This window comes from Quercus lobata, chromosome 1 (genome assembly GCF_001633185.2).
Source record: "Quercus lobata isolate SW786 chromosome 1, ValleyOak3.0 Primary Assembly, whole genome shotgun sequence".
In the NCBI taxonomy this organism is placed as follows: Eukaryota; Viridiplantae; Streptophyta; class Magnoliopsida; order Fagales; family Fagaceae; genus Quercus; species Quercus lobata.
In genome coordinates, this window is record NC_044904.1 from 20,320,799 (window position 1) to 20,341,474 (window position 20,676).

General features: G+C 33.6%; 2 protein-coding genes across 2 annotated transcripts; one reads left to right on the plus strand and one right to left on the minus strand.

Annotated features, from left to right (window-relative positions):
* Positions 1 to 6,338: 6,338 nt before the first annotated feature.
* Positions 6,339 to 11,670, plus strand: LOC115986358 ((+)-neomenthol dehydrogenase-like). The gene is made up of 7 exons (XM_031109302.1): positions 6,339 to 6,370; positions 6,457 to 6,700; positions 7,526 to 7,603; positions 7,684 to 7,875; positions 10,517 to 10,767; positions 10,846 to 10,903; positions 11,492 to 11,670. The coding sequence occupies exons 1-6, from the start codon at positions 6,339 to 6,341 to the stop codon at positions 10,898 to 10,900; spliced, it is 852 nt and encodes a 283-aa protein (XP_030965162.1). The 3' UTR covers positions 10,901 to 10,903; positions 11,492 to 11,670.
* LOC115986400 (ras-related protein Rab11D-like) lies at positions 9,264 to 11,685 on the minus strand. The gene is made up of 2 exons (XM_031109423.1): positions 11,433 to 11,685; positions 9,264 to 10,178 (listed from the first exon to the last, which is right to left on the minus strand). The coding sequence occupies exons 1-2, from the start codon at positions 11,663 to 11,665 to the stop codon at positions 9,686 to 9,688; spliced, it is 726 nt and encodes a 241-aa protein (XP_030965283.1). The 5' UTR covers positions 11,666 to 11,685; the 3' UTR covers positions 9,264 to 9,685.
* Positions 11,686 to 20,676: the final 8,991 nt, after the last annotated feature.

The following is a 20,676-nucleotide window of genomic DNA, read 5'->3' on the forward strand; positions in this document are numbered from 1 at the left end:
AATTGGATGCAAGTGGGTCTATAGGGTTAAATACAAGGCAGATGGATCTGTGGAGAGGTATAAAGCAGGACTAGTTGCAAAGGGATTTACTCAGCAAGAAGGATTAGATTTTACTGACACTTTTTCACCTGTTGCCAAGTTAACTACTGTTAAAACTCTTCTTGCTATCTCTGCTGTGAAAGGGTGGCACTTGGTACAGTTAGATGTCAACAATGCATTCTTGAATGGGGATTTACATGAGGAGGTGTATATGCAACTCCCTCAAGGCTTTCATAGCAAAGGGGGGAATGTTGTTTGCAAGTTAAATAAGTCTTTATATGGACTCAAACAGGCCTCAAGGCAATGGAATGCTAAATTTTGTTCTGTTGTCAAATAGCTTGGTTTTAAGCAATCCAAGGCTGATTACTCACTGTTTACAAGGAGGCTTGGTGGCTCTTTCATAGCATTGGTGGTCTATGTTGATGACATTCTCATAGCCAGCAACAATGTTCAAGAGGTTGAAGCACTCAAAGTCTCCTTAGATCAACACTTCAAGCTTAAAGACCTTGGAGATTTGAAGTACTTTCTTGGTCTTGAAATAGCTAGATCAGCCAAAAGGATCAGCTTATGCCAAAGAAAATATGCTTTGGAGACTCTAAAGGATGCTGGTATGTTAGCTTGCAAGCCTAGTAAAGTACCAATGTAGCAGAATTTAAAGTTGAGCAAGCTACAAGGTACTTTGTTACCTGATCCTAGAGTCTACAGAAGGTTAGTTGGTAGATTGATATACCTGACCATCACCAGACCAGACATAGCCTACCCGGTTCACAAGTTGAGTCAATTCATGTCCAAACCAAGGAAGCCTCACTTAGATGCAGCTTACAAGATTTTGCAATACATAAAGGGGTGTCCAAGTCAAGGAATTTTCTTGTCTACATCTTCAGATTTTCATTTGAAGGCTTATATAGATGCTGATTGGGCATCTTGTATAGACACCAGAAGATCAACCACAGGCTATTGCATATTTTTAGGTGATTCCTTAATCTCTTGGAAGTCTAAGAAACAATCTATAGTGTCTGGATCTTCTGCTAATGCAGAATACAGAGCTATGGTTGTCACTATGTGTAAGCTGACTTGGCTGCTATCATTGTTAAAGGATTTGGAGATTTGGCATCCTCAACCTGCTCTTCTGTTTTGTGACAATCAAGCAGCCATTTATATTGGAGAAAACCCTGTGTTTCATGAGAGAACCAAACACATAGAGGTTGATTGTCATGTTATTAGGGATAAGGTACAAGACAATGTGGTTAGGCTGTTTTTCACTCCCACACACACTCAGCTGGCAGATTTGCTCACTAAGGCCCTTAACAGTTCACAGTTGAGACATTTGTTAAGTAAAATGAATGTTATGAACATTCATGTTTCAGCTTCTCTTCCTCAGGGGGAATGTACAGTCTTAGATGGTGATAGATCATTTGCAAAGAAAACAGATACAGATGCAAGCAACAGATTAGATTCTCATCTTGAGGGGGAATGTCAAAGTTTGAAGGTAAATGAGAGTATTTCAAGATGAGGTTTTAGATTAGGCAGAGAGGCAGAGTATTGGGGTAGAGTATACATGTGTTGATGAAGTTTGCCAAAGTCATTAAACGACAATTGCCTCAACTACAAAGCATACGACCTGTAGCTTTCTATAGTGTAATCAGTTTACATGTAGCTTTCTGCTGTAGTGTAGTTAGTTTATTTGTGTTGACACGTGTAAGGTGATGATCAATTGTAGGTTGTAATGATCAGATGGTGGGAAGTTGATCCGTGAAATTTGGAATTGGTTAGGGAGTGGTTAGATTATTCTCTTTTTTCTTTAGGCTATATAATCTTTCTGTAACGATTTCTTTGATGGATTGATTCAGATATTTCACAGAGCTTTGATTCTTCATTCTCTTTCTTTCTCTCTCTCTCTCTCTCTCTAGCTTCACTGTGTTTGTTACACTTTGTTTTCTTACAACTTGCACCATGTCCAGATTTAACTTCTGCAACTTGGATTCTGTAAAATTTGGATAAGAGCTGCGTTTCTTTTTCTATTAATAAACTTAAGAAGACAAAGATGAACTTGTCTTTATATTTGATAAGATTTACATTGTATTGGTTTTAGCTTTGGAAAACAAGAAATACATAATATGGTGATGTTGACGAACTTCCCACTATTCTCTTCAATTTTGAAGTGAATCTTACAGCCTATTTGGCCAATTTGAATTGAGGGAGAGGGAATGGGAGTAAAGTAGAGTTGGCTGCAAATTAACTGCAAAACTCCGGTCAACTCTACTCTAGCGCACTCTGAACTGAAAACTAAAAGCTATGAATAATCAATTGGGAATCAAGCAGATTTTTAATGCCCAAATTGACAAAATTTGAAGAGATCTTTTTGACTCTGCCACTGTCAATGGTAATGAATGGAGGATAGAAAAAGGAAAAGAAAGAAATTAAAGAAATGAAGAAATGGGCAATATGATAGTTTTGCTGAAACCAATATTACGTTTGGAGAGATGATTTCAAATTAAGGTATTTGAAGAACAATTACTAATATAAATTATTGGATAAAATTTAGTTACAAAATTGGTTGTAACCTTAGGTTACAACCTTACTCAATATTATTAACATTACTACATATTTTGAAAATCTAACCGTTAAATTGCATGTTCTATACGGTCTTAATCATTGTTTTAAAAACGGACCGGACCGGCCGGTTCAACCGGGAACTAGGAGTCAATCCGGTCCGGTTAAAAGCTCCATAACCGGTCAACAACCAGAAAACCGGCCAAAAACCGGCCAAAAACCGAGGTTGAACCGAAATTAAAAAAAAAAACGGTTTTATGACCGGTTCGGTTTTTAAAACCATGGTCTTAATACACATGTCAAATTTTGTGCCAATTGGATATTATTTACTACATAATCTCTAAAATTATATTTATGCATAATTTTAAACTACAAAAACTTGCAATTTAAACAATTTTTTGATGACATAGATGTTTAATTTTCTAAAAAATTTACAAGCATAGAGGATATAAGAAGAAAATGTAATCCAATGGTGGATTTGTCAAAATTCACTTCCAATAAAAAGATATTGAATAAGGTTTTAGCCTTAGGTTACAACCAATTTTGTAACTGAACTTTGTCCTAAATTATTTGATACAAATTTAACACCACATGATAGTTTGAGCCTCTGGAGATTTTGCTGAAACAAATATTCTTGTGATATTATGAATTTGAAATGACTTCTTAAACTTAACCATTTCAAACACACATTTATATATCTAAAAAAGCTGTTGAATCTAATAATATCTCTTAGTTTGTTGTATCTTGTCTTGTGTTCTATCCCATATTTTCATGTAATCTTTTATACGTTTTTAACAATTTATGTCATTAACTAGTTCCCATAATTTTCTTACACCCTCTTCTATTAGTAACAATTTATGTCATTAACCAGTTCCCATAATTTTCTTACACCCTCTTCTATTAGTTGGTATCAGAGCCACAACACGTGAAATGTTTCTCCCTCCTTTGATTAGTATACTTTGATTATTGTCCTGATTAGTATGCTCTGTGATTTACAGTTGCCACAATACGTGAATCCTCTGTATTAATCACATCAGAACACTGGATTTGATAATCAAGTAGAACACTAAGGAGTTGGTTCTCAAAATTCCTAAAGAACTCAGTTTTCCATAGATTACCATGTGGACATTTGAGCCTGGAGTTGGCGGTTTAGTCCAATTGGGTCTTAGGTAAACAGTTCTTTCTTGAAGAAACTATCATGGTCAGTTCATCCTCAATAGTTACTGATATTGAAAAACCTATCCTTGATCTTCCCCTCCGTAAATCCACTACAAATAGGTTAGACTACTTGTATTAGATTTCTCATGTACCTGAAGATACTAAGATCCCTCTTACTGATTTCCCTATTGTAAATCCCTATACTGTGTTTGATAAACCCCAAACTTCTATCAAAAAAACCATAAAAAATTTAATTGGCCCTTCTCATTCTTCTACTATCAAAGAGTTTGTCCAAGGTTCCAAGTTTGATCATCTCAATATGTGAATATGAAAACTTTATCACCCTTGCTCTTCCCAAAAAATTTATAATTCCATGGCAAAAACAAAGGTATACACACCTTCATTTTGGTGCAGTAAGTTTGGCACTAACTTTCCATGGAAGGAAAGGACTCCCCGTAGTCTCTAGAATTTCACTCCTTGATTCTAGATTCCTGGAATATCAAAATGCAGTCAAAGGAACTGTTCAGACCACTTTAAATGCGGGAACAATTTTTGTCACACTTTTTCCCAACTTCAATATGTCTCTCAAAGATCCTCACCTTTGTAATGCTCTCAAAGTACAAGTCCAAATTACAGGAGCCTCTCAAGTGCAAGACACCTTTGTTGCCACACTTCATTACCAGCTTGCTTATAGGCTTCAAAATCATGACAATATATATATATATATATATTTGTATCAAGGAACACATATGAATTAGTCAATAATAGGACAATGAGGGTACAAACCTCTAGTTGGAGATCCTCCTATGGGCAACTATTAGGTTATATCTTTCTACCATCAATGATTAAGCAAGACTTGTGAATATTTGTATTCTTCATTGATTTCATTTTTCAATTATAAACAATCAAAAGTAAAATTCTAAAAAACACATATATTCATCAATCTAAGGTAGAAATGCAATAAAAATAATAATAATAAATCCAACAAAAAATGGAAAAAAAATTGATAGAGAGAACCTTTTTTGTATAGGAAAAATATACATAGAATGGTAGAGAGTGGCAAATTTATAGTTAGAGGAAGAAAATAAGAAGAGCCAAAATAAAAGAAAATAAAAGGGCAAAATAATATTTAAATTTAAAACCGCCCAAGAAGAATATATGTAGACAACACTTTTGTTTTGATTTTCCATTGATTTATTATTTAGTAGATGAATATGTAAAGTTTAAACTACTTAAAATGAATTTGTAAAGCTAAAACCGCCTTAAATGAAATTGTGAAGTCAATATATTTATATAGTTAATATTGTAAAAAATTAAATTTAAAAAATAAATATGAAAAAGACTAATGATGTGATGAATGAGGTAGCTCAACAGGAATGTAACAATAATAAATGTTACGTTTCAGCTTTTAGATATATATAGATTAACCAAAATCATAAATGATCACGAACATACATAATATATTATTGACACCTAATGTATCTAAAAGATAAAAATCAATTATCTTATTTGAAGTGTTCCATTTTATACTATAGCAATCTAGCCTACCACATGTCTTTTATTATTTTCTTATAAAATAACCAAAAATTTTTTTTTTAATTTTAAAAGACACATAACATATAATAATTGGTGAAACATAAAGTATAACACTAAAAGTGGAACATAAAATTATATATATATATATATATATTTTTTTTTTTTTTTTTTGTGCTTAGCAAGATTGGAAGTAGGACTTATTCCAATCACATCCATCTACCTCTTGAGTCAAGACATTATGACAAGAAGTTAAATTTAGACTAATAGGGGAATGTGGCCATTTTTAAATGGTATGGGTAGAGAAGTGTCCTACTTGTGAACTAATAAACTATGTGGCCCCAATAATATTATTAGCTCTCCAAATTTTATATATATATATATATAAGTTTGTCATTTTCATCCTCTTTCCCCAAGACGGCACCCGCAAATAAGAGGAGTGCAATCTTCACCATTTGTCTTAAAAAATACTAGTAGTTATAATAACAATCTCAATCTCTCCACATCATATAAGGCTGTGATGCGGCATATCTACTAGATATTATCTAGGAATAATACCAGGCATCTACCATATGCTCTTTGGCATTTCCAAGAGAGAGAAAACCATGCACACCCCACTTTCTGTCTTTCACTATGCATTGCATGCAATGCAAACACCAACTAGGCTCAAGTTACTTCCCCTTCTTTAAATAGTGAGGGTGTAATATCCTCTCTTTTCATATCTCGTCACTCTTGGATCACCAGCATCTCAATATATATTTGCTCCACTCAAGACTAATATTGTTTCCTTTCCTAGCTGTAACTTGTAAGTATGATTGCCCTTTTCTTTTCTTTAAATAAAAGTTGGATCGATACTAGTATTTTAATGGAACATTTTATGTGGTTTGGCTGCAAGTAATTAATAACACTGTTTGCATATGCTGGTTGTTACCTTTTGATGTTTTCAAGAATAATGGAAAGTTATTGAGCTAACTGAGAGACCAACAGGTTGAGCATATATAAAAGCCATAAGAAACCAAGAGAGAAGTTCATCAAGGCATCCAAGCATTGCAGAAATGGGAAGCAATGGAAAACATGCAGCAGAAAGGCACATTATTATCTTTTTCAGTTTCTTTTCACATAGCACTATAGCAGCTTACCTTTTCTTGACAAGAACCGCATTGTTGGTTATAGGTACGCAGTGGTTACAGGGGCAAACAAGGGCATTGGTCTTGAAACCGTTCGGCAACTTGCATCTCAAGGTGTGACAGTTGTTTTGACAGCTCGAAATGAGAAGAGGAGGATGGAGGCTTTGCTGAAGCTCCAGGAGTTGGGTTTGTCAAATATAGTCTTTCATCAGCTCGATGTTTTGGACCCAGTTAGCATCAAGTCCTTGGCCAATTTCATCCAGGAAAAATTTGGCAGGCTTGATATCATGGTAAGGATGAAATTCTTTCCATTTTTTTTTTAATTTTTTATATTTCTAATTGTTACATCAAGTTGGAGAGGGTGTTCAAACCGTTATTCTCTTCATAAAGAATAGTGTTACTGAATTACAAGGCTCTTAATAAATTCTTCCAATTAGAACCTTATACCAACCATTCAAGTAAAATGTATTGCCAAATTATTAAGTGTATGTGGGATTTTAGGATGAAATTCTTTCCAATTTGAATCTTAGACCAACCATTCAATTAAAGTGTATAGCTAGGCAAGTTATTTCAAAAGTACGTGGGATTTTGCTGAAATCTCTTTTAGCACATTACTTTACTTATATATATTTGTTTGAAAATGAGATGCAGTGACTACACAATCAGTTAATGCCTCCAAAAGTTCCTTGATGAAATTTGTATGAACACTTTCTTCTCATATCATTCAATATGTTGCCTAAATTGTATACACTTTTTTTTGTCCTTGCCATTAACTCTCTACCTCATAGACATTGGATATCACGAATAATCGTGATAGGCTGATAGGCATACTTGAAAATTAGCTCGATGTGAAAAACTTTGACCACTTAGATCATTCATTATGAATTCTAATAATTTATAATTATGTGATTTGACACAATAATTTATAATGCCTTTATTATGAATTCTGATATTCAAAGAAGTTCACCAACTTTGGGTGTAGTGAGTGATCCATTAACTATGTACCCAAAAAAAAAAAAAAAAAAAGTTTACATAAACTTTAGTTTGTGTAATGAATCATTAACCATCTTTCATTAATTAACAAATGTAATATGACTTTCCTTTGACTTTTACAGGTTAATAATGCAGGAGCTTCTGGAGTTGTGGTTGATGAGGATGGCCTAAAGGCCTTAAACATTGACCCCTCATCCTGGGTAAGCTCATAAAAATAAAGACAGTAATTTTGATGCATGCCTTGTTCAGACCGATATCCGTAACTACTACTTCAATGCAGCTTTCAGGGCAGGTTTTCAAGTTGATTGAACTTCACGGAGTGATTGAAACAAATTATGAGAAAGCAGAAGAATGCTTGAATACTAATTACCATGGTGTGAGAAGAGTAACAGAAGCTGTCCAACCACTATTACAGCTTTCCCCTGCAGGAGCAAGGATAGTAAACGTGTCCTCCCTCAGGAGTGAGCTAAAGGTAAAAGGTTAACCTTCCTCTACCTATACATATATTCAACAATTAGCCTTGTACCAATTGTCATTGTGCATACACAAAGTTCCCTTAACGGACAAGGCTTGAAATTGGGCTCACAACTTACTTGTATAGTGGGCTTAGTGTTACCTACTAAGGGTGGTTCCTTGCCAAGCGACCCAATGACACCCCTCAGCTCTCACAAGCTCCTTCTTTTCATTTCTAAGTTGCTCCCCCTTCTGTTGGTACTAGCTCTCTCTCTCTCCTCTACTCTCTATTTTCTCCCCCGAATTGCCAACCCCTTTCTCTTCACTCACTTCCCCTATTTATAACTTGAGGTTGGTGGAGGTTTCATGATTGCGTTCTGGTCTTACTCATGTGTGTGGGGTCCAATCTGATTATTCTTGACAAGGGATAAGCTCTATCGAAACAGAGGTGATGGCATTGGAACTGGTTCCTACCTCCAAAAGATTGTTCGACAACGATATTCTCCAAGGCAATACCGAGTTGCCAAGGACAGGGGCTGTTCCGAACAAACACATCCTTGGTCAAGTCATACTTGACCGGTGTGGGCTTCTCTATCACGCATCCAAAACGAGATGGACTTACTAAGAGGTTTGGGCCCAATTTTGGTTTTTGAGAATGTTTGGCCCAAGGCCCAATGTGCTTGGGATCATACCTCGTACAGTCATATATCCAAAAATAAATAAAAAGGAGAGTATAAGGAATGAAGGTAACTAACATAGTGGTTGATATTGCTTGTGATTGGAACAACATCACTTTCACTTGGGTCTAACATTGACATTGCTTTTTTTAAACACCAATCAGCAATTGTGAAAAATGTTGTCTCCGAGACCTATTAATTTTTTAACCCCATGTTGGCAAAAATGACAAAACTCATAAATTGAAACTTTTTTATTTTGAGGGACAAAAATTGAACTGGGCCCAAATTTGCAAGATGAAAATTGCATTTTAATCCATGAGAAACAAAAATCTCCAAAAGGACAAAATAATGGTGAAGTTCTTTTGGTGTACATTTTAAGCATAAGTGTGTTATGACATGAATGCTCCCCAGAATACCAGCCTCTTACTTAGATTTACCTCCAACATCATAAGAGGATCTCATTTTCATTCACATTAGAATCTTATATATTAGATGCAAAGAAGGCATGTATTATCATCTATGAAGCACGGGTACGTTTCCAGATTCGAGTGCGGGTGCAAGTGTGGGTGCGGGATTCAGCAATTTTTGAAAAAATAGGGTCAGGTACAACGAGATGCGGCGATTAAAAAACTATTAAAAATATTTTTATTTATATTTTCTATATATTGCTAAGCATACTTTTTCACATTATATAAACATATACCAAATTTAAGAGCAATAGTAGATAATAACTAAAACATGATATTCATAAATTTAGAGGACATAACAGTTCAATGGAAAATATAAAAGTGAATGCCCAGCAACCACCATCAAAAAATTTTCAGCTGTTATCGATCCTAATCCAGCATGGAGCCAATGGCCTCAATCTTTTAGAAGCACAGCACGTTGTCTTAGTAGAACCGCTATTGAATCTAGCAGCAGAAGCACAAGGTATCAGCCGGGTACATCAAATTGGGCAGGAAAATAAGACACTCATACACCCTCTTCTTTTTTTTTACTTGAATTTCATCTTGAGAGGTACGTAATTTTGTTTTAATTAAAACCTATGGTTGCGTGGTACAACGATCTTTAAATATAAATATAAATTTTGTTTTAAATTGCTTCTGCAAAAACTATCACCATTGACGTTACCCAAATTCCAATTGTTGCTGCCTAATTGGTGTTGTTATTATTGTAGCTATTGGTGGTGGTATTGGTGGTATTATTGCCGGTGGTGCTAGTGGTTGTGCTAGTGACGGTGATATTGTTTCTGGTGGTGGTATATGTGGTGGTACTAGTGGTGGTATTATTGCTATTGGTGGTATTGGTGGTATTAATGGTGGTATTATTGTTGTTAATGTTCACAAGGTTTGTTAACAAATCCTTTAAGGCATTATCAAAATCAATTCCTTCCAATGCCGGGATCTCCCAAAAAATCAGACCATTCTTCTCAGCAAATCCACAAGCTTCCTTTCTTAGAACTTCACGATCATTCTCGGAATCACTTTTGTTCCCTATCAAAATGATAGCTTGTCTCTTCTTTGCATGGTGATGCAGCTCTTCCAAGCAAAGAGTCATGCAATCAAAACTCTTGCGGTTAGTTATGTCGTAAACCAATATTACCCCATCAGCATTCTTGTAATCTGCATTTGAATCTACATTGTTTCTGCTCAATACACCCAAAAACATGATTAGATGAGTATAAATTATACTAACAAAATTAATTCAATTATACTAAAGCCAATTATTAAAATTGACATCAACCTCTTGATGCCCATTCAAAAGGGTTAAGAAAATCTATCATACTTTCCATCCTTGAATTCTTAAAACATTAAAAAAAAACCAAAACGATTTAACCAAAGCTGACTTCATCAAATATAGAATAGCCAAAGTTTTTGAAATAAAAATACTTGACTCTTTCTGCCCGAATAACTCTCTTTTTTTTTTTTTTGCTGAAACCTGAACAACTCTCCACTCTCACGCTTGCTGTCGATCCACCATCAGCAGATCCACGTCGCTGACCCATGCCACCGACCCAACCCCAACGCCGATCCTCGCTGCCAATCCGCAAAGCCTCGGCCGCCGACGCATTTCCCCTTCCCCAGATCAATGTTGGGTGGCCGAAACGGTCTTGGGTTTGGTGTTGGGTGGCCAAATCGGTGTTTTGATCGCTTCAAAGGCGTTGATTTGGATGCCCTTCTCGACATGTCCACAAACGACCATGTCAAGCTCCTCACTGTCAGAGATCGTAGAAGGTACTTGTTTTTTTCTTCATATATTTCATCTTTCATTTTTTACTTATTTGTTTTATAATTGTTTTATTAATTTTGTAGGTTTCAAAGTGGTCTGAAGCGAAAGCCCATGTCTTTGATCAAGAAATTGCGCTAAGCTGTAACCATCTCTCTCTCTTTAAATTTTTAGATATCTTGAAATTTTGGGTATTTTGTTTTTGACAATGTTGTTTGGGTTGTTTTTCATGTTTGGGTGTCTAGATATGCTGGGTTTGGGTGGCTGAATGTGCTAGGTTTGTTGAGAGAGAGAGAGAGAGAGAGAGAGAGAGAGAGAGAGAGAGAGAGAGAGAGAGAGAGAGAGAGAGAGAGAGAGAGAGAGAGAGAGAGAGAGAGAGAGAGAGAGAGAGAGAGAGAGAGAGTGGTGGGGTGGGGTGGGGTGGGGTGGCTGGTTTTTTTCTTTTATGGTTGTTGGCTATAGCGGCGTTTTGAAATGCTACTATATTGGTATCACAATTTAATTCCTCCAACAAAAAATCATTGTAAGCCCTTGGTTCTCATTGAACTTAAAACCAAATCCTTAGGAATTATGGAAAGAGTAGTGTTTCTTATACACAAATTGTTTTACACAAACCCTAAAAAAAATACTAAAACTGTGAATTAAAGTGAGAAATTTGTTGAGCTAGACGTACCGTTCTTGGTGAATGATGCCCCAGATGTGGGCCTTGACACTCTTTTTCTCGATGTGAAGGGTTTGGGTCTCGTACTTGACAATGACGGCAATACCAGTCTTGGACTCTTTGCGTTCGCAACATGCTAGTATCTGACACTTCCCAACCTCAAAGTCTCCTATCAGCACCACCTTGAATTCACAGTCAATCCTCTGTTCCGAAACTCCATATCCTTCTTTACCTTGGCTTGCCATTTTCTTTCTATTATAAAAAAGCAATTTGAGAGAGAGAGAGAGAGAGAGAGTAATGAATGTCTGAGCTATACTTTATGGAAGTTCAAGAATCGGAAAGGAAGGGCTATATATATGCATTTGTGTGAATTGTGCAAAGTGTGATCGATGCAATTATTTGGAAAAAAATGTCCCTACAACGTTGTTCACTTCTTCTTCTTTTTCTGTCTTTTTTTTCTTTGTTTTCTATTATTGTGCAAAGAAACATTTAACAGCATATAACCTCAATGAAAAACGGTGGGCAATATCGTTGACTTATGAAAAACGTGGCAAAACTAATATATATAACCATCCTAATATATATAACCAAAGAAAACGTGGCAAAACTAATAGGACTTAATATATACAAATCCGAAAGAAAACGTGATGGCGATATTCACTTGTTCTAGGGACCCACAGTGGACAACGTGAAAGCCATACACACAAAGGCCAATTTTAAGATTTAATATATATACAAATATGTCTCCCAATGGGTTTAACAACATATAACCTCAATGAAAAACATTGGGCAATATCATTGACTTATTATATATATATGTACATATCTGAAAGAAAGCGTAAGCCATAATCATAGATTAGAACTTGTAATTCCATGGCTCAATTCAAGAATATACATAGTAGGCAGTGGGTAATCTAACGTAAAAGTGCAAGTCATATTCTAGGAAAATCCCTTTTAAACAATGTACACATCCCTAATGTTTTCCATGATAAAATTCTAGACCTTCAATTATTTGTTTCTAACAATGAGAAATCATACCTTGAACAATTTGGTTACCTCTTCAATTGTATGTGCTCTAAACTCCGAATGAAAAATACACCTCCTAGCCTCCTTAGTGGTGAAACCCTTCTTATGAAAACCCTAATTTATCTTTTCTTCTACCCTATATTTTAACGCATCAGAGATGTGGGCTTGATGGGGTAGTGGGCTGGAGTTTAAAACCCTCTTGAGCTTATCTCTTTAGACTCAAGAAGCCCATAAAACACCTTCCTCTTTTATTTATTTATTTATTATTTTAACCGCCGCACTAAATTGTATGCACTAAAACTTTAATTTTCTTACCTATTTTGTAGCACCACAAAATTTTCTACTCCCATACAATTGAAGAGGCAACCAAATTGTTCAAGGTATGATTTCTCATTGTTAGAAACAAAGAATTGAAGGTTAGAATTTTATCATGGAAAACGTTAGGGATGTGTAGATTGTTTAAAAGGGATTTTCCTAGAATATGACATGCACTTTTACGTTAGATTACCCACTGCCAGCTACGTATATTCTTGAATTTAGCCATGGAATTACAGGTTCTAATCTATGATTATGGCTTACGTTTTCTTTCAGATATGTACATATATATATAATAAGTCAATGATATTGCCCACCATTCTCCATTAAGGTTATATGTTGTTAAACCCATTGGGAGACATATTTGTATATATATATTAAATCTTAGAATTGGCCTCTTTTACTTACAGCACTTAAATCACTCTGAAAGTCCAGCCGAAACATCCTCCAAAAAGTCTCAAAACACTCTTAAATAGGACCTATAATTAATCATGGAAATTACTTAATATCCTCCACAAAATATAAAGCTTATCGAATTATATAAACTGACTCACTAAGATTATACTTTGTTGAACTAACTAATAACACTAATGCAAGGAATCTCTACCCACAAATGTTTCCTTGAATTTATCAAACTCCAGAGGCAGTAACCAATATGTTGTAAACTCAGGACTTGATATATGCCCCAACGGAAAGTAAACCCTTATACATTATTTAAGCTTTATAATCTTGACTTTTGTTCTAGAATACAAGTTGTAGGGACCCTAGGGTTTAATATAAAACCCCAAAGAAAACGTTAAACCATCCTAATATATATAACCAAAGAAAACATGGAAAAACTAATAGGACTTAATATATACAAATCCGAAAGAAAATGTGATGGCAATATTCACTTGTTCTAGGGACCCACAATGGACAACGTGAAAGCCATACACACAGAGGCCAATTCTAAGATTTAATATATATACAAATATGTCTCCCAATGGGTTTAACAGCATATAACCTCAATGAAAAACGGTGGGCAATATCATTGACTTATTTTATATAAATGAAAGCATGAAACATTTAAAGCTGCCAACACATGTGAGACCCAATGTAGATTCAACTTTTATTCGATCGTGGGATCCAGGCGGTCTGGGGGGGATCACTATGGCTCCTCTCTTCTCAAGAATCCATACATCCCTTATCAATATATGGACAACTATCTCTCAAGCACTGGTTTAGGTTTAGCCTCAATGGGAAAATAAAATGGAGCACCTAATAACGTATCTTCATAGACCAAGAACTACAATATATGTACATATATATATGTATATATGTACATATATATATGTACATATCTATATATATGTATGTATATATATACATATATATTTATGTATATGTATACATATTATAGCACCCGATTATCTTGCATCAATATGTTTGCCATCTCCTTAGAGCGACCATGGCACTAAAGTGAGCCCGGATCTTGCAAAATTGATAAAAATTATAGCAGTTGTTAGATTAAAATTTTATATTACAAAAATTTTACAGTTAAAAATCTACTTCCCATGAAGATATCAATTGGACACTTAAGTGGTGGTAGTAATTATGATCATCATTTAAAGTGTCATAAAGAATGACATAATAACATAGGACAGTCTAGCAGAAATTCATGACAAGGGCATGGTTTAGTATTAGGACCATTCAATGTACATGGTCTTTCTAGGCAAATTGCTGGATTACAATTTCAAAGCAAAAGCATAATTAGGCTAGAATTCTAGGCACATTTACAACTAGCTAATCTATGTAGCTAGGACTTATTTTTGTTTTTTAATATTCCAAGTAAAAAAAAAAATTATAATAATAGTAATAATTATAGATGCTTTTAAGATGGTGAAATTAATTTAGTGTCTACCAAGGCAATTTCCATAAAGAATCTCCAATAAAATACCTATAGTATAAACTGTATATGTACTTTTATAAGTAACAAAACCTAATGGCTGATTAATTTTATGCCACAGTTATCAAATACATGTTTCAATCTATAAGGTTTTTTTTTTTTTTTTTTAGAATACTAATTTTAACACACGCAGGGAGAGGGGAAAAAGTCTAAAAAAAACTGACAGTAATGTATATCCAAAATAATCTAACTCTTAAATACACAACACAGACTTTAAACATTTTTTTTTTTCGGTAAAGTTGCTTTCAACGTTGAAAGTGAAGGAGTTTGAACCCCACACGTTTGTGTTTTTTTCCAAATTTTTACTTGGGGATGAGAACTTACGTGCGTGTGTCATTCTTTAATTTCAGCTAAATGTTATTAAATTCATTTGGCCTAAATGTCGCTTTCAAGCCAAACAAACAATGACTTGTGTTTTGTTTGCTTCTTGCACACAGTAAAGCATTTCATTCGTTCTTCAAAATTTCAATCTTCCTATTCCATTTTCTTGTAAACCTGGGAACTGATTGATACAATTTATTGTTTATTATCTGTGAGTGTGGCCCTAAGAATAATAAGAATAAGAACAACATCTAAAACCTTCATGATGATTTTAATATCATATACAAGAAGATCAATTTTCAAGGAGAGAACCCAAAATTACTCATTAAGCATCTTGATTTTCCTATACGGATTATCAGAAAAGTCTGAACTCGAATAACAAGGTAATTATCTTGATATTAAAGAGGATAAAAATATTAAATCAATGGTACTACTACTATTTGCCAATCTGACCTTGAATAAAAATATTAAATCAAAGGTACTACTATTTGCCAATTTGACCTTGAACAATGAAATATAATTGCAGGGAAAAAATTTCATGGTGGTGGAGATTGGAGAAACTAAAGAAAATGATGGCTGACATGATATCTTCAGTACAAACACTGCAAAAGATGACATAAAGGGTCCGTTTGGATACAACTTATTTTGCTGAAAATTGAAAACACTATAGCAAAATAATTTTTAAATGTATAAATAGTGTCATGGGACCCATTTTTAATATTTTTCTGAATAAAGTGGTTGTAGGTCCCGTAAACAGTGCATATGAACATTGCGCAAACAGTGCACTATGTCTCCTAAAAGCTGAAACACGTGCATCAAAAAAAAAAAACGCGTTTATTTCGTTTTATTGTAGCGTGGGTCCCAACATTAATAAAACATTGAACGTGAGGAGAAAACACAAATCCAAACGCTCACAAAGTTTGTTTCTATAATTAATACGTAGGCCCAAAGATTGAAATGGCATAAACTCTTCAAACAATAAAACAGAAATTTGTAAATTGAATATTGTAATAAGTGGGGTTAAAACCCAATGAAAATAGATATGTTTGAGATTTTTTTTTCCCCATAACAGTTAGACATGACATGTTGTGACTTATTTAACCTCTTTATCATGCACTAATAATAATAAACTATATTTTGATGCTGTAAAAAAAAATGTTGTATTTCCAAATTCATTGCTCATGGAAATTAAGAACAGACATAGTTAAAGATTTGGTATGGGTTGATCAATGGATATGGTGGTTTTGACTTTGAAAGAACTTGCCAAAAGTCAAACTCACTTTGTAAAAATTAAAGCCGTTATTAAAACTAGAAATTTCACCTTGCCATTCCAAATGTTGGTTGATCGATGATTTGTTTGTTGTGTCAGCAATGAAGTATTTTCTGGACCAGGGCACACGATCTCTGGCTCCTCATCGATCAAAGGCTCCATACTGCAAAGAGTGCTCTCGTGAGATCATTAATAGTTTGAGGGCAAATAACCTGTTGTCATTATGTAACACTAGTTATAGACTAAAAAATAAATAATAAAAAAACTTGGCTTTATGTTTTCTGAAAAAAAAAAAAAAAAAAAAAAAAAAAAAAAAAAAAAAAAAAAAAAAAAAAAAAAAAAAACTTGGCCTTATATGTACACATAATACTGTAAACATACAGGAGTACCTACCAAATGCAAACTTCTAAGTTCTAGCAAGAGGAAAATAATAATAACAACAACAACAATAAATGCCAAAATAGAGGAAATTTAGCGATCAGGACAAGCCAAATTCATTACATACAAGGAAAAAAAATGAGGACAGTATATAAGTCATTGTAGGAATTAGGAATAATAATAGAAACTAATTGAGAATCATAAGCAAGCTTCCATCACAACAAACCCAAATATAAATGAAAGCATGAAACATTTAAAGCTGCCAACACATGTGAGACCCAATGTAGATCCAACTTTTATTCGATCGTGGGATCCAGGCGGTCTGGGGGGGACCACCATGGCTCCTCTCTTCTCAGGAATCCATACATCCCTTATCAATATATGGACAACTATCTCTCAAGCACTGGTTTAGGTTTGGCCTCAATGAGAAAATAAAATGGAACACCTAACAACGTATCTCCATAGACCAAGAACTACAATATATATATCAACAAGGAACCTAATATGATACATGTTAAAGGAATCAAGTTTACACTTCAAGCAAAGTCAATAGAGGAGAGACATGCAAAAACAAGGCCAACTACTCCTAGCATAATCTTAGAAATTAATTTCTATGAATAACCTAGTTAGGAAATTGTTAGTCTATTAACTAACTAGAGGTTTGGCATGCACCACCTATGAGCACCATGACTCACAAAAATTTCTTTATTAAATTTATTTGAGTTGCAAATTCCCTTCTCCACAATTTTTGGTCCTAACAAGATCCCATTGCCAAGCAAATCTTGGAAAGTGGGAGATATAAATAACTTTAAATAATAAAAATCCAAATCCAAATTATTGTCTATACAACTATATCCTCAAAAGTTAAGATGAAACAGACTTCTACTATCTTCCATTAATTTCAGCTCAAGACAATAATAAGTGACACATGCCAAACAACTAAAACCCGAATCTCCTTCATGATGAATCTAAAGATTTGTCCCTTTTGTCCAATTTCTTCTTCTAATACCTAATTATACAAACCCAGATGGAAATTAATTTAGCACATAATGTTTGTAAATATGCAAGCTACAATATCAATAAAATAACACCAAAAAAAAAATGCAAACTTTACGTATTAAAATCACCACATTCCTTAATTGATTCTTATTTAAACCTGCATATGAATGCTTGCAAACCCAAATTTGCAAATTATGTGAAATGTTGTCATCTTTAAGGAGCAAATAAGGTCTTTACACAAATTCCCCACTGTAGCTACAAAGATACTTGTTCTTTTAATTATATATGAAAATTTTAAATACATTACAACAATATTTCAGCTAAAATTTACAAAATTTATTACAAAAAGAACAAATTAAATAAAAGAAAAAGGAAATATTTTCAAAAAGGAAATATTTTCAAAAATGAAAAAAAAAAAAATCTAAAACTGCCAAACTAAAAATGTAGGAAACAGTCATTAATTCCAGTGCAAATTCCTCATATCAAAAGCCAAGATCTCACAAAAAAAACCAAAAAAAGGCCAAATTTTGTAGGGAAAAAAAAGAAACCCAGATGGAATAATTATTTAAAAAACTCAAATTTTTATAAGAAAAAGTACCTTTACCACATCACAAATTATTCCTCATTTCTCTATAAATGAACATACAAATGAGAAAACATACCTTCAAAATTGAAAAAATCTGAACTTCCGTTGGTAGGGACAAAAGGGATTTTGAAGGTATGGGTGAAGGGATCGTCTGAAGCCGATTGTGAAGAAAGAGGAGAGCGTTTGAGGGTTGAGGGTTAGTGATTTCGGTGTTTGAGTGAGAGTGTTTGAGAGACTGAAAGATTGAGAGTGTTTGCGTGATTTGGGTGTTTGAGTGAGAGTGTTTGAACTTTGAGAGAGTGTTTGAAAGACCGAGTGTATAGTGGGCAGATTTGAGTGAGGCGAATGAAATAGTCGGCAGATTTTGAGTCTTATACACTCGATTTCTACGTGGCTAAATTTGGTCCACGTGGAAAATTTGTCCATGTAAGGGTATGACAAACACCAAAAATCGAGTTTCTAAAACTCGAGTTCTAACCGGATCTCGAGTTTTAAAAACTTGAGATGTTAGTTTTCAACATTGTTTTGAAACCTGACAACTAACAAAAATGTTTGATATTTAAGTCAATTTGGAAAAAAAATTCTTGGAACTTTTGTCGAACCTATGTGTGCAAGTGTGAGAATGTGCACTATGCAAAACCAAACTTTCTTTGTTTTTCTTCTTAATAGCCCATGCAGCAACACACTATAATTCCACTGAAAACCCATGATCACGAGGGGCAAAGAAAAGAAACTCACTGAAAACGTGTACTGGGCTTTAGTGATTTTTTTTTTTTTTTTGCTCTTCTTCTTCTTTCTAATCTTTAAACTTCACCCTTTACTTCTCTTCATCATCATCATAATTTTTTTTTCTTTTAAATTGGATATAATTTTCTCTCATCATCATCATATATCATTTTTTTTTCAAAATTGATTTGTTTTCTTTTGGGTTGAATTTTGGTGCCAAATAAGTTGTTCCAATAGTGATTTGTTCATAGAAGATAATTTGGGTTTGTTGCAAAGAGAAGATATATATTTTTCTAAAATATCCCTTTCACAGTAGAATCTTCTCAAATTATGTATAATGATTTTAGTAAATACATATGCTATACATAGTATTAAAAAAATATATTTTATCTGCTTAAATTTCCAATTGTTTGTTATGGTTGATTCAGACTAAAGATAATTTTTTTTATTGTGCTTAAAGGAATAGTTAAATATAGGAAGTGAAAGCCATACATTAGAGGGATTATTAATTAACGTAAAATTATATGATTTTTTCTAGATTAATTTTTTAACCATTTTATTAAAGATTAAGGAGATGCATGATAATGGATGATTTTATTCAATGAAAGATCATTTTCAAGCATAACTTTGATGGGAGATGATAAATTCTTCATTAAAATATTTTGTACATCTTTATAGCAAAATAAATCATTTTTATATATTCATTTGAGTTTAGAATTTTTTTTTTTTTGATAATTTTATATATATAATATATTTATAAAATAATGGCTAACATATGAATGTATAATCCGGCCCCCCCATGTGAAAATTCTTGGCTACACCCCTGCATGTTCCCTGTGACTCCAGTCTCCCAGTCCCACTTATCTCACAAAGACACTACATATATCTAATCTAAAAGCTCCCCCTGTAGTCTGCAGAGAGTGGAGATCATTACTGCATGATTATTATACTTCTTACTACCCTTCAAGAGGTAAATTAACCATCTTTCATTCTCTCACATCACATTATCATCATTCTTAATTTCTTATTATTGAGGTTGAGGTTAAGGTTAAGGTTGTGACTTGTGAATCTAATATATCTATTGGGAAATCTTAACTTTATGGATTCTCTATCCTTTTTTTTTTAATAGAGAAATGTTAAATATATATATATATATATAAATTTATAACAAATATTCAACGGTAGATTGTGGTTGGTAGTTATGAGTTGACAAAAAAGTAATTTAAATTTTGAATTTAAATTAGAATTAATAAAAACTTACCACACTTATGATTTGCTGTGAGTGTAGCAATTTTTTTTTTTTTTTGGTCACCTTTCCTAGAGTGACTTTAAACACTTGTCAATTGTCATAAATAGTTGTCAACTACGAGAAAAATATCGGATTTTCACGGTGGAGTTACAGTAAGATCTCTAAAAAAATGTTAACATATCCCATTGTATGTTTCCTTTTCATTTCAAAAGCAGATTTAATATCAATATTTTCCTATTTCTTTAATCTTTAGGTTTGAGAATTAAGATTGATTAAACTTCTCACAAGAAATTTATTATAAGATTTAAAAATCTTATATACCTATTTTGAAATGAGTTGATTGGATTTTACCATGTCACTAATATATAAATAAATATTGACTCTCACCATTTCTATATCGCTTTAAGTTATTAATGACATGACAAAAACCAAATTTAGTCC

Excerpts from the sequence above, each read along its gene's own strand:
- LOC115986400 (XM_031109423.1), bottom strand. The coding sequence starts at position 11,665 with ATGGCAAGCCAAGGTAAAGAAGGATATGGAGTTTCGGAACAGAGGATT. Across the intron at positions 10,179-11,432 it reads GGCATCATTCACCAAGAACG|AAACAATGTAGATTCAAATG; the intron begins GTACGTCTAGCT and ends TGTATTGAGCAG.
- LOC115986358 (XM_031109302.1), top strand. The coding sequence starts at position 6,339 with ATGGGAAGCAATGGAAAACATGCAGCAGAAAG. Across the intron at positions 7,604-7,683 it reads ACATTGACCCCTCATCCTGG|CTTTCAGGGCAGGTTTTCAA; the intron begins GTAAGCTCATAA and ends ACTTCAATGCAG. Across the intron at positions 10,768-10,845 it reads ACTGTCAGAGATCGTAGAAG|GTTTCAAAGTGGTCTGAAGC; the intron begins GTACTTGTTTTT and ends TTAATTTTGTAG.